The 15,114-nt window shown below is 26.9% G+C and overlaps 1 protein-coding gene across 1 annotated transcript in view; it reads right to left on the bottom strand.

The window, feature by feature from the left end:
* LOC107451986 (T-box transcription factor TBX10-like) overlaps positions 1-14,286 on the bottom strand; it is a 72,061-nt gene extending 57,775 nt beyond the window's left edge. Inside the window, exons 1-2 of the mRNA NM_001323828.1 lie at positions 14,180-14,286; positions 9,245-9,539 (exon numbers count right to left, since the gene is read on the bottom strand). Of these exons, the coding sequence (NP_001310757.1) occupies positions 9,245-9,539; positions 14,180-14,261 (377 nt within the window). The 5' untranslated portion in view covers positions 14,262-14,286. The remainder of the gene's footprint in view (positions 1-9,244; positions 9,540-14,179) is intronic.
* Positions 14,287-15,114: the final 828 nt, after the last annotated feature.

The raw sequence follows: 15,114 nt of genomic DNA, 5'->3' as shown, positions 1-15,114 counted from the left end.
CGCTCTGTCTGTCATCAATCCTCCCTTACCCACACCCCCCAAAAAGGAAGCTTGATTTAGAAGACTGAGATTTTTTTTTAAACCTTTTCTATTTGGAAGTTTGTGTTTCTTTTTATAGGGGTGGGAGGGCATAGAACTTTTTGAAATAAGCTGTTTTGTATGTCTCTGATTATTACACCTTAACATGAAAAATGAATAGGATTATAGATGTCACAAGTTTCCCCCACCCACTTTTTTTTTCGGTAACATAAATCTGCTTTGTAGTTTTGCAACTTGAGAAAAAGTCTTAGAATATTGCGTTACATACCTCCAAGGAAATAGTTTTTTTAATATATAAGAAATCTTTTTTTTTTTTTTTTTTACATAGACATTAAGTCTATATAGAGACTTGGGAATAAATTTTAGCATATTGCGTTACGTACCTTCAAAGAAATAGTTAAAATACAAGAAAGCTTTTTTTCCTATATATATATTAAATCTATGTAGCTTTGCAACATAGCATATTGCATTTCATACCTTCAAGTAAAAAAATTTTGAAGTACAAGAAATCTTTTTTTTTTTTTTTCAGTACCGTCATGTAGGGCTACTTTGTGCAGGATTTCGCAGTTTTTGAACTTTGACACGTTAAAAAACTATGTTAATTCAAACTTTGGTAAAATTTATCGATATTATATTCATAACTGGACTCAGACGAGTGAATCTGATCAATATTGGCATTATTTGTATGTAATATTTTCAAATAATAAATCAAAATATACCTTGCACAAAGTAGCCCCCAAGTGGGGCTACTTTGTGCAGCGATAGGAATTCAGTTTAATAATCATGTTTTTAGTAAAATATTGATAGAAAATTGCTAAAAAAGTTAATTGTTGACATTTTTAATAACAAAAACATCAAGATATGTAAAGATATTAATTTGAAAATAATTTTCAGCGTTAAAAAACCATTTTTTATTAAGAATTTTTTCTTAAAAATAATGTTTATTTCAAAACATTTGAGTTTAAAAAAAAGGAAACCATATACAATTTTGAACATTGAAATGGATGAAATTTCAAAAATAATAATTATTACATATTCATTAACATTTATAATATTCATAAATTTGAACATCACACGCTTGAATGAACATAACAGAACTTGCTCTTCAGTTTCTGTCAAAATCTCTTGATGTCTCATAAAATATATTTTTATGTGTTAAATCGTTTGATTAAGTCACTAGAAAAATCTTTGTAGAAGAAAAATAATAGTTTACTAGCACGTTTCACGTGTTTCTTGTGAATTTTATTAGAGATAGTATTTCTATGGATTTTGTTCTTCCGAGAAGCTTCTGCAATCGACATACCACCAGCAACTGCTTGCAAACATTTTTGCAGCTTTTTTAAAGTGTAATCACGGTAGTTTCTCGTTCCAGGTATTTTTTTTAATAACGTCTGACAATTTTTCTGTCGAAAAAAAAAAAAAAAAACGAATGAAACTTTGCACAAAGTAGCCCCACATTGCATTTTTTTTTCATTTTCCGTTCATTTGTTATTAATTTTCAATTTTTTATAACGCTAACATGATATAATTTTTTATTAATATATAAATAAAAAATTTTGCACTTACGACAATTGTTTTATCAACGTCTTTGCATTTCACAGCTAAAGTTTCCACGCACACTTTTCGACGTCCGACGTTCTCGAAAAGTTGTTGACATTGGATAAACAAAACACACTTTGAGATTGTTTTAAAATTCGAAATTTTTTTTGTAGTAATAGAGGAGACTTCTATTTTCAAATTCCACACATTTTTAACGTGAAAAAAACATAATACTGAATAGCAGCACTTGAAAAGTGCCAAATTCGAATTTGCACAAAGTAGCCCCCGCTGCACAAAGTAGCCCCAAATGACGGTATACATTACATCTATATAGCTTTGCGACTTACGATTAAATTTTAGCGTATTGCGTTAATATACCTTCAAGGAAATAGTTTTTTTAAAACGCAAGAATTTTTTTTTCCTATATGCTATCAATCTAAGTAGCTTCGCAACGTAGGAATAAATCTTAGCATACTGTGTTGCGTATCTTCTACGAAATAGATTTTTTTCTTTTCAAATAGAAGAGATATATTCTTTTTATATACAATAAGTCTATATAGTTTTGTAACTTAAAAATAAATTTTAGCATACAGTGTTACATACCTTCAAAGAAAAGGATTTCTTTTTCTTTTTTTTTTTCAATGTAAGACACTTTTCCTCTTTTTTTAAACTTAAATGTGTACATAAGAAAAATTTAAATACTTCAAAGTCAAAAACTAAAATTTGAACGTAGACTAAAATAAAGTATTGGAAATCCATAATTTCTAATTCGAACATGGAACATATGCCTTTATGCAATATAAAATTTTACACAAATGAAATTACTGTCCCAAAGAGATTGATTTAATAACTTGTTCAGTGTAATTATTTTTCTTATTAAAAAAAAGCAATAAAATTTTAAATGAAAGAAGCGTATGTCTTGCTAAATTAATCAGGAGTTAGAGAGAAAAGTAAATAATCAAATATGTATAAAAATGTTAATAAAATGAAAAATAAACTAAAATAATAATTTATTTTAATAATAACTGTCGAGCTGACATCTATATTATAATAAAGAACAAAGAAAATTAAGTAGTATGTGTGAAAAGAAAAAAAAATAAGAATAAGAAGAAAAAAATTAATCTAATTGATATTTCATAAGTTATGTTTTAGCTTTTTTTTATTTTCAAAATTCATGTTATAGTTAATATTAAGTTTTCAATATATTACAATTTGCGAAAAAGTGGAAAGTCTATGATAAGTAAAACAAATTTTATTTGAAGTGTGATTCATAAACATGACGAATTTCAAATATTATAAAAACGGAAAAAAGTATTTAAGATATGGAAGAGATATGGATACTTGAGAAATGAGAAACTGCTTGATTTATATCTTTTTCAGATAGTTAAAGCTATCTAATTTTAATTGTATTTGATTTGATCCAATTTGGAAAAAATTATTATATTACTTTGAAAGTACATGAACATAATTTTTTATTGCTTTTTAATAATATTATTGCCAAAAAAACTTTTTTTTAAATTGAATTCAGAAGGAACTCACAAAAGTTTAAACAGGGAACTAAAACTTCCAGAATACGTATATTCCCCGTACACCTGACATCACCAATATTATCAGCCAGAAATTACCAAACAGATTTTTCCTTACTATCTTTAAAAGAATAATCCTAACACACATCTACTTGTCAATGGCTCCTGACAGGACTTATCTAAGTAAAAGGAGCCACGCGAAAGGCTTGTTTAAGACGGATTGATGGCTGTCCATAAGCTCTCAAACTTAGAATACGCAGCCGCATATAAATGTACCGCTAAATCATGGTGACAAATGCAGATAAGATTAAAATACTCTTTTCTGGTCTCTGATAAACGGTTGATCCTTTGAGTTTATCAAGTTCAATGAGGGTGGGGCTTTCCTTTCGTTTGAAAAAGAGCGACATTGATGTAAGTTTCAATATAAAAGTTAATGATATAAGAGTGAGAAGGAAACATTAAGAACTTCGTAAAAATTAATTAATATAAAATTATAAATTTTGAAGCTAATCATCAAACGAAAAATAATAGAACAATATCACGTTACTTGTAACAAACATCTTTATTCAAAGCGAATTTTCCAAATGTATTTGTTTTTCCTTTATTTGATGATCTAATGAAATATTAGATCTGTGAAAACTTGCGATGTTTATATCTACTTCCCTATATTAATTCTGAAATTTAACCTTATTTTAAATTACGCAACAATAAAGTATTTTGTGCTTAAATTCTGATTAATGAGACCAAAATATAGGGTATATTACCATTCCATTTGGTAAATGTTCTAATTTATATGGTCGTGTTTACCAGAAATTCTGTTTTTCAAGCCAATAGTTCTTATTACTACACATTTTATAAAAAATTTAAAACTGAATTGTATATTTAACGGAATAAATTGTTTTTGTGCCGTGCTCCAAGGTATCATGATAAAATTACCAAATTCCACCACATTACCAAATTTTAACACACATTACAAAACCATATTTTATTTTTATCAAAATTGTTACCAACGTACTTTGGTAAAAATTACCGATCTTTTTGGTGCTCCTAGAGAGTCAGAAACATGGCAAATTTTACCATATTCTGGTAGTTATGACCAAATTTTTTTCTTTATGTATTTATAATAATGAGTCTTATAATAATGAAAATTTAAAAATTTTGATAACTTTAAATATTCTGAATGTGATATATGATAAAATAGAGATATCACCTTTTAAAATTTATTACTTATCTTACTTTAATACTTGGAGCCATGCTTGAACATTTTTTTTAATAAAATACATGAATTGAAATATTATCTCAATTTTATTTTTTTGTTTTATAAACATTAAGGTGACCTACTTTACTTCAATTTTTAATTTCATTCCAAAATTTGTTTTCTCTATTTCCATTTTCTCAAAATGTTTGTCAGGGAAAGGATAAATGAACAGTTAGCTTGTGCAGAATCGTTTTTAAAGGAGAACGAAAAAAAAAAAGTTATTATATCGAAATTTTGCTCATTTTTATGCTATAAATATAAATATATTATCTCCGAAATTTGTTTTAGAAAAGTTGTTATCGAAATTCTCACCAATAATTTTTTTTTCTAATTCTTTTAAGTTTTTTTTAAAACGAATTTTAATACATTATTTATATTTTAAAAAAAATAGGTACATGGAGCATACTTAAAATGGTATCGGGTTTATTAACATTTTCATGCATAAGCACTAAAAACGACGTTTTTTTCTGTTATATCTTGTTTTATAAAAAAGCTGTTCAAATATTGCACAAATATCTAACGGGGAAGGGAAAGACTTGTGATTTGCTTATTCTTGTTAGCAAAGGGGAGGAAGAGAATGAGCAATGCTTACGCAAGATATTAAAATCCCTTTACATTTTAATTTTTAAAATTCAAAAAAAAGAAGTGTAAAAAAATTTTATGTTTGGAATTAAATATAAATTTGAGGAAAGGAGAAGTAGGAAAAAGTTTTCATCTGATATTTTCGGAGGTCAAGGATTATGTCCACAGAAGGAAAAGACAAAAGACAAAGATTCCTAGGGATCCTTATTCAGAATTCTATGGAATAAATAAAAGCATAAATTTTGTTTTATCCAAAGTTATATTTTTTTGTAATTAATTCAAAGTACTAAATCGCTACTATGAAAGCAAAAAACAAGTAGGGGTTGCGACTTTATTAACTAAGCATGAAAGGAGTTTTGAGGTTTGTTTCTTTTACTGACAAAGGGAAGAGATTACCAAATTACCCAACATATGCTTATGTAATATTTGAATGGCCCCTGTTCAAATTTAATTCTTTAAAAAAAGGTCAACACAAGAGTTAAGAATGGTATTCCACGTATGAGATTAAATTTCTCCTTTTATATAATACTTTACTGTTGTTGGATCATAAACACACTTGCTTTTATTCAGATAAAGCTATTACAATATTCCCACTAACAAATTTTCCCACCAATAAGCAATAAAGAAGATAAGTAAGCTCCTTCAATAAGAGAGCAATTCACCATTGTTAAAGAGCAAGTTCCATAGACGGAATTTACTGGGCGGCCTGATTTCATTCCGTTTTTATTATCTTTGCTGGTGTAAGAAAAAAAATTCCTCAAAGTAATCCGCTTCTGCAACCAATTAATAAATCATTTTGGTGGCTACAAGCCGCTGAAGTAGTTGAGATTTATTTTTCTTTTTTTAATTGAGTAGGGTTAAGAGAAAATAAAACCTGAATATGTACCACTTGACTTTAAAACTCAAGGCGTTTCCGGAGAAAATTAATCTCCTCATCTGACTTAGTTTGATAGACTATGATAGGGCAGTGTGTTTATTTCTCTTGGAGTTTTATTATTTTTTTTTTATAAAGATTATTCTAAGATAATTAGTTGGAAGAAAAATATGGTTCCAGAATAATCCTTCTGAAAAGATCAATATCTACTCTAATAACTAATAAAGCATCTAAATTAACAAATTATGCAAATTTAACTTTTTTTAAATTTAAATTGAGGTATGGGTTTAATAAAATTTCCAAATGTTATAAATTTTTTCTTAAAAATCATTCTGAAGATGCATGAAACATTACTCCATCTTAGGCTGTTACTGGCTGTAGATTTTTTATGAAGAGTAATCTGATATGTAACTATCAAAAGGAGTAAAATATCTAAGAATAATTTCTAAATATTATGAATCATATCAGAGTAACAGTACAATAGTGCATATATATATATATATATATATATATATATATATATATATATATATATATATATATATATATATATATATATATATATATATATATATATATATATATATATATATATATATATATATATATATATATATATATATATATATATATATATATATATATATATAAACTAGTAACAATATGAAATTACTTAAAAATAATTTAAAATATAATATAAAAATAAAATAAAATTGTGTGTTTACCCTGTCCCCTGATGAAGTGCTGCTCTATAAACACACAATTTTATTTTATTTTTATTTTTACATTATATTTTAAATTATTTTTAAGTAATTTTATATTGTTACTAGTTTATATAATTTGAATTTGAGTATAGCTGCCTTGTGCGCTGTTCCAATTTGAATTAGTGTAGTAATGGTCATTTATTTTTCCTACCTCCTGTTTAATAATTTTGACTTAAGAATTTGAATTTATGTTTGGATATATATATATATATATATATATATATATATATATATATATATATATATATATATATATATATATATATATATATATATATATATATATATATATATATATATATATATATATATATATATATATATATATATATATATATATATATATATATATAATCATAAGGATTAAGAATTTCCTACGAAAACCATGACCGGAAATGTCACCTTACGCATCTAGGGGCGCTTTTCCATAATGAACATGTTGTTGTGTGCCTTAGAACTTACACTTTCATTTTTCTAAAATATTTTAATTTCATGTTTACTTTATGCTACTATTTTATAGCCGTCGTTGAACAGCCGACCCAATTTTGGGTTTACGACTACAAATGTTCAACTCCGTACTAATGTTCAACTATGTTACTATAAGCTATTGTTGAGGGTTTCTTTAAAATAATCTTAGAAATGCTGTTTTATCGTAATTTAATGATTAGACGACCTTGTCCAGTTCGTCGCCAAAAAGATAATTTAGGTAAGTAAAAGTACCTGATTTTCCAAAGGGATGTGTACCTGGTGTTCTTATGATGTTATCCTAATGATTGGAAGAATTGACTTTAAAGATTCAGCTTAATTAGCACCTGCGGGATTTTAAGTGGCCTATCAGTTATAAATATGCATTTTCTTAAAATACGCCTACTTTTTTTTCTTTTTATACCTGATTTAGTGTCCTGTCTCTAAAAATCGGAAGGAAAAACTGGAAAAATCAGTTTTGTATAGTTGGAAGAGCGGTTGATCGCTCTCTGTAATGGAATAATTATATAATTTTTATTACTAAGTTCAAACTTTCAACGAAATTAAGTGAGTAGTAAAATATTAAGTAGCATCTTTACATTTACATTTCTCGGAATTATTCGGTCAATTCAGTTCCAATATTGAACTTCGTAATTTAAAATAACAATTATTAAAATGAGGTTAAAACTTTTCTCACACTTAAAATAGTTTTATCACATTCAAATTAAAGTTGGAGCAATTATTCAAAAATATTTTCTTACTTGCAATTATTTGTGAGTAAATGGGTTTTATGAAAGACATTTCTTGATACGCGTAAATAGATCTATACACTGAGAAAAAAAGTAAAACTGCCTGAATCATCTTCTTTCTGGCTCTATGGGAACAACAAAAAGCTCGGTAATTTTTACAGAGGCGCTTTGGTAAAAATATGGTTTTATAATATGTGAAAAAATTTCGTAAAAGTGGTGAAATTGGCAATTTTATCATGATCCCTTAAAACGAAAACTATTATTTATTCGGTTTCAACCATATTTTTTAAGATTTCAACTACTATATTTTGAGAATCATTAAAAGTTAAATAAAAAATAGTGTTTAATCAGAGAAAGTACGTTTTGTGTTTGATTCCGTAACTTATAACTGAAAAATTATTAACTGAATTAACTGAAAAATAATAATAAAATTAAAATGTGTTGATTAATTGATCAGCATATTTCAATTCTAACCCTCAATCCATTAAGTATTAGTAATATTGCATTAGATGTGCAAGAAGATCAGAAAAAAACTCCTGAGAGAAAAATTCAAGCAAGCGCTGTTTTGTTGTTGTTATGTGCTAATTCTGATTCTTTAGATATTTAATAAGCTCATAACAAACAAGTTTTATTGAACTATTACAAGTTTAAAAAACATTGTACATTTATAATGACTATTCATGCAATTAAGATTATGAATAAGCTGAAAACTTAATTAAAAATAAAAGTAAAAATAGTGAAGAAGAAAAATTGCTATAATATGATAAAATTCCTGCAACGTCTTTTTTCAATTCATTTTTTAAAATAAAAAAAATGCATGCTAAATTAAATTTTTTATTTGGCTTCAAATATCGATTAAAAAACTTTTTATCGTTTATTTTAAGCAATTGCACTCAGTTTCAAATTAAATTGCAACTTATAAATTTGTTGTTTTCTAAGTTTAATTTACAATGAAATTTAAAATATATATATATATATATATATATATATATATATATATATATATATATATATATATATATATATATATATATGTAACGAGAGAGAGAGAGGGGGGATAGATATAGATGGTTAAGTATCCCTTATTAATTAAAAATTTAGTTTTTGATAAAATTATCAAGTGTCTTTTTTTTTCTCGAAAAAATTTTAACTCGGAAACGTTATTTACGAGATGCGTAAAATTAAAAAAAGAAGATAGTTTTAAATAATCTGAAAGCAAATTTAATGCATGAATATAATTATTCAAACCAAATGACAATGATAAATCTAATAATAATTTATGACATTAAAAAATGTAAACGGGCAAATTATTTAAAATAAATTTGAAACTAAAAGAGAATTTTTATCATTATATTTGTATGCAATCATGTAAACTCCTAAGAAACTTAAAATTCTTTTATCATCAATTATTTTGTACGTGACAGAAATAATACGTAGTAAAATCTTACCTTCCAGCTTTTGTAACAATCATCTCCGTTCCCAACTCGTTAAATTCATCCCACAAAGATTTTGTCTCTAATGTGCCATTGATATTCACCAATTTTGGGTGTAGAGGTTTCTTTATTTCTTGTCCTCCGCATTCTCCATTTTCCACACCATCCAATTCCGAGGATGAATCGGATGGACTCTTGTTGGAGAGTTCATCACTGTCTTTGAGATCGCAATCCGCAAGGTAAGATCCATACGTACTCCGATATGTTTCCACCAGACTAGGCCGTTCCTTGGCGGCTGAGAGTAGACAAGCTATGGAAAGTAGAAACCAGCATTATATCCAAGGAAAAAATATTCGAGAGTAATTTCACTATTCGATTTATTTTTGGGGAGTGAATTTCAAAATAAAGGGGTGTATTTCTAAACAGATATTTTTTAAATTGTATCCATTTTATAACAAAGATTCTATTATAGCTATCAGATAAATAATACAAACTTAAAGTAATAGAATCTTCGCTTGAATATTTAACCAAAAACATTATTTCTATCTTAATAATTAGATTGAAGTTTCTAAAAAATCAAAATTTATGAAAAATTAAGAAATAAAAGAAGAAATTAAAATATAACATTATATAATATAAATAATATGTTATATAATATAAATATTTTATAATACATAAGAAATTTTAAAAAAAATTTATGGTTTTTTTCTACCATTAAACAGCATGTTTGAATTTCATGTCACACACTGTAAAAAATTTCAAATGAAATTGCGGTATGAAGTAACGGCACTTTGGGTACATTAGCCGTAAAATCCATTTTACCGTTAAATATTAAAACGTAATTTTCACAGTAATATTTATTTAATTAGAGAAAATAAGAGATCAAATAGTCAAAAATTTCTAGATCATACTGCTGTATAAATTACCGGCAATTTAGGTGTACTATCCGTAAAATCCATTTTTCCATGAAATCCATTTTTACCGTAAAATCCATTTTTATCTGAAAATATTATACAGTAATTTTTACAGTAATATTTATTTAATTAGTGTGATTCAGTGGTTTTACTGTAAATATTACAGTAAAAATTACTGCGTACCAAATTTTTGTTCCACATCATGTTCCGGTAAAAATGGATTTTGGGGTAAAAAGTGCCGGCTCCCTGAGTACCGTTGTTTTTTTCCGGAATTTGATCCGGAATATTTTACTGTGCTATTGGTACTTTTACTGGTAACAAGAAAAAGGAGCCCTTCCCAAAACAATCTGGAAAGGTCATCCAATTACTCCAAAACTGCATTTTTAGATTTTAATCAATTTTGAGTTCTAAAATATCTTTTAAAAGCAGCTGCTGTATTAGAATAATAGCAATTAATTTCCTAAGTTCAAAATATATGAAAAGATCATACCTTTACTACGCTCTTTGCCTGATTTTCTAAGGAACTTATTCTTATTTAACAACAGGAAGAAAAAAAACTAATAATTTTAGCAAAAGTTTTGTTTATATCACTGCAAGAAAATTTTCGAGAAGTGAAACTCAAATACGATGCATGAAATACGAGTCTGTATGTGTTATGGCGGACTATGGTAGAAACATAATGACATTCGAATTACTATTAATCACAAAAAAGAGTAATAATATCTGTTGGGCCGGAATAGCATGGTTAGTAGGGCACTGGACCCATGTCCAAGAGGTCGTGGATTCGATCCCCGACTGCCCAAGATTCCTCGAGTAGTAAATGGTGACTGATGATCGTTAAATCTGTCGAGTCACAAAGTCCTCCATGTTTCCATAACAAATCAATACCTTTGGGGGTACTGATCCAGGAGTTTTCTTGTCTTCTGAATTGGTTCAAAATTACAAGGCTTAGGCTATGAAGTTGAACATAAGTAATCGTAAAACCAAAAATGGGGTCGGCTGTTCAATGCCGGTTATAAAATAAAATCATATGTTTTAATTAGAGAGATCAATTACAAATCAAATAAATAAATGGTACTTATTAAATTCTGAAATAATTGGAAAATGTCGTTAACGGGAAATATTTCTTTTTTATTCAATTTCCTATTTAAAATGAATAACATTATTGTATTAATGAGATCAGTTACAAATCTCTTATTAATTCCTTTATTTAATTCTGGAATATTTTTAAAAAGTACCTAGGGGGAGATATTTATTTTCGATTTAATTTCCAGTATGAAAAGAATGATTGTAAATTTATTTGAGAGATCAAAATGATTAACTATAATAATCTCAGTAATAAATGATATCTATTTAATTTTGTTACATTAAGAAAATACATTTAAAGGGAGACTTTTATTACTGATTCAATTTCTAAATTAAAAAGAATAATTGCGTAAATTAGTTACAGATATAAATAATAAATCTTATTTATAACTGTTGTTCATTTAATTTTGAAAATTTGGAAAATGTAGTTAAAGGAGATGATGCGTGATTTTAAATTTGACGCGATTAATTTGAACTTGAATTTAATTTAAATTTGAGCAGAAAAATAATCATATAAATCGTGTTTATAAAATTCTCAAATGTATGAAAAATGTAGTTCAAAGGAAGTATTTATGTTTGATTCGTTTTCCAATTTTCTACGATTTTTCTTTTTAATACTTAGCTATAAGCGTCATGTTTTAAAAATTCCTTTTTAAAGAAAGGATTAAAAAGTAAATTAACTTCTTAATTACAAAATATTGGTTAACTTTTCAAAATATGCATCTCTGACTCTGTATTAACTGAAAAATAAAAATTTTTGCTTTCATTTAAAAAATCCACTTCGATTAATATAGAACGATATAAGGTTAAAAGATTAATTTATTTAATTAAGAATTGTTATTTTTTAATTAAGCTTAGAAATAATTAGATCGAGTAAACTTTATGAGTTTGCCCTTATTTGCTGAAAATTGTCGATTATTATACAATGAGATACCAAAACAAATTATTAAAAAAAAAGAAATTAAAAATGATTAAATAAAATGAACAAACATAAAATATTAAACTAGGGCAAACATTTCAAATAAAATTGTTAGTTTTAAATAATTTAAAAAAAAAAGAACTCTCCTGTTTTGAAATTATTTAAAAACATTTACTATTTCAAAAACTATTTTTATATTCATGCATTTGTAAATTTTTTCGGGAAATTAGTTTTATTACGATTTTCATATGTAAGCATAGTTGCTGAAAATGCTTTGAAAAACAATTAAATAATTTCTATCTTTAAAGTAATTAGTTTAAAATTATTCAAGTTTTTCTAGCATTTATTGCGAACGTTCTTAACCCTTTGCTTACGGTGTTCATGTTGTAGCATCACATGTGGTCCACATGTTGTACCAGCCGCAAAGCAAAAGGTTAATGCGATTTTTTTTCGGAAGAAAATCACTCATTTGTAATGATTTTCAAAGAATTTAATTAATATAAAACAGTTGTTCTAGATAGAATTAATCAGAAACAAGACTATAAATAAGTCACGAGGTCAGACTTTTGAGAAAATCAGTTTAGTATTGACTAAACAAGTTTTTAGTCATGGACAACTTTATGTTGGCCTGTCAAGAGTTAAGTCATTTGACAGCCTTTCAGTAATTGCTCCAAGATGCCAAATCTATAATTGTGTTTTCAAAGAAATTCTAAATGCTTAGTGTTAATTTCTTAGAGCTTTGCAGAAAAAAATGCTTTTTGGAAAAAATTTAATTGAAACTTCTATTGGCAGTAGGCAAGGGGAACTGCCAAAATCAAAACTCCCCGATTAAAAATGCAGCATGGCGACCTCCACGTGGTATTTCTCGGGTAATGCTAACAGCCATGCATTTTAATTTCTTGTATGTAAAACATCCTTATTTTGTTCTAAAATATTATGTACTTTATCACAAATATTAATTAATATAGAAATTGATTTCAATAATGCTGATCACCAAAAAATATTTCATTTGGCGATAAAACAAATTTTTGTGTTCTTGAAAATGAAAGACTTTTTGAGGGTTATTATCTCACAAGGAAAAGTTAGGGTTTAATGTTTATATTTTTAAATAATAAAATTTTTTTCTAAAACTTTCAGAATTTCTAGCATTAACTAATTTATTATACACATTTAGTTGAATTTAGGTGAGTAACTGCAATATCTGATAATTTATTTTGCTAATATGTTTCTCATTTAGCTAATGTTTTCATTTTTTCACCATGTACAATGTAAATAGCTAATATACTTTTTTAAAAGCCAATAAGAACATTGATAGAATTCTTCTACATAAGAACAATACTATGTCTTTGATGATAAAATACTATGTCTTTGATGATAATATATTATGTCTTTGTGCTAGAACATTGTGTTCATTGGCGAGCGAGTGCAGCGAGCCATGGTTCACGGCGTGAACCACATAGGATTGCGTAGCAATTCTCGGGGGTTGGCGAGCGTTAGCGAGCAGGGGGCGGAGTCTCCTATAGTGTCCAAAAACTAAGTTAATTTGAGTTTTTTTATCCCTAGACTTTTTCTCATTCGAGGTAGAAAATTTAGGGATATTTCACAACAGGAGATATAAATAATTTTATAATAATTTCCTTCAACACGAAAATATTAAAAATAAGATTTATTTAAAATAAAAAATAAAATTATGATTATTAGTTTTAATGGAAGAAAGAAGGGAAAATATTCAAGGTTCCTCTAAAATTTTACTTTGCTTTTGACCTTTTTTTTTGCCAAGTATTTGGTCCTGATAATATCTTTCTAATTTTATCATTTAATTATTTATTGAAAGATAATAAAATTTCACACAGAAATGCTTTTATCTCTAAAAGTCATTGGATTTCCTTCGTAGAATATTTACGTATACATATATTTGTAGAATATACATGTAGCATATACATATGTTAGTAGAATATACATATATTTTCAGAATATACATATATTTGTAGAATATAATTATAATACTTGATCAAGGTTGGAAGTACCTACCTTCCATTTCTTTCATAGTGTTTCCTGAATAACAATTCGTCGTGACCGGCGTCCAATCATAACAACATTCTATCGGACCCATGCTGCGTTGACCCACAGTAACCAGCTGTGGGATATACTCGTTTGTATGTTCCGACATTAAGGAATCGATGCTAAACGGATTATTACGACCCAACCCAACGCCGTTGACATCCATTCTAAGCATCAAGCATGGGATTCATCTTGGTGCTCCTACTATGAGGCGGAGCTTTTACGCTCCGCCCACTCTCAAAAGGTACCAGCCTTTCTCCACCTTTTATTATCGTAATTGGCTGAAATAGTAGCAGAAAGTGAAGTCGAAATACGATTGGTTTATTCTTCGCAGGTAAATCATGAAGAAGCTCGTGGCATTCCAAAAAGATTTAGTTTTAATGAGAACTTTTGGGATGAACTTACAGAGCATATTCAAAAACAATTTGTAAAAATTTCTTTGTCAACTTGTTCTAGATATTTAATGAATTTTACTCTAGATATATGGTATTTTAAATTGCCATGCTAAGCTGTATTATTAATTTGATTCATGGTTATGACAATTTGTTCTTTACTTTTTAAATTCGCGTTTTAGCAACAAAAAAAAAAAAATAATAATAATAAATAATTCCTTCTGGCACATGAACGCAATTTAACGAATCTATTGGATATTTAACTGTAGAACTAACAATAATTTTTTTAAAGAAAACAAGAGCTTTTCAAAATACTGGAAGATCTTTACGTTATTGTAAACAATTCTGGTATATGTGGCTATGTTAAATGCTTTTCTGGCTTTTTAAATTTTGTTACTGATAAATTTTATCTACAACATACTGATGATATAAGGAATAAAAAAAATATTTAATTATCAATTGTTAATAACTTCGAGATTAACAGTAATATTACTAACCCGATAACTTTAACTT

The sequence above is a fragment of the Parasteatoda tepidariorum genome, chromosome 4 (assembly GCF_982258835.1).
Source record: "Parasteatoda tepidariorum strain Cologne lab strain chromosome 4, Ptep-v5.0, whole genome shotgun sequence".
NCBI classification, from domain to species: domain Eukaryota; kingdom Metazoa; phylum Arthropoda; class Arachnida; order Araneae; family Theridiidae; genus Parasteatoda; species Parasteatoda tepidariorum.
This window is presented reverse-complemented; position numbering and strand designations above follow the sequence as displayed.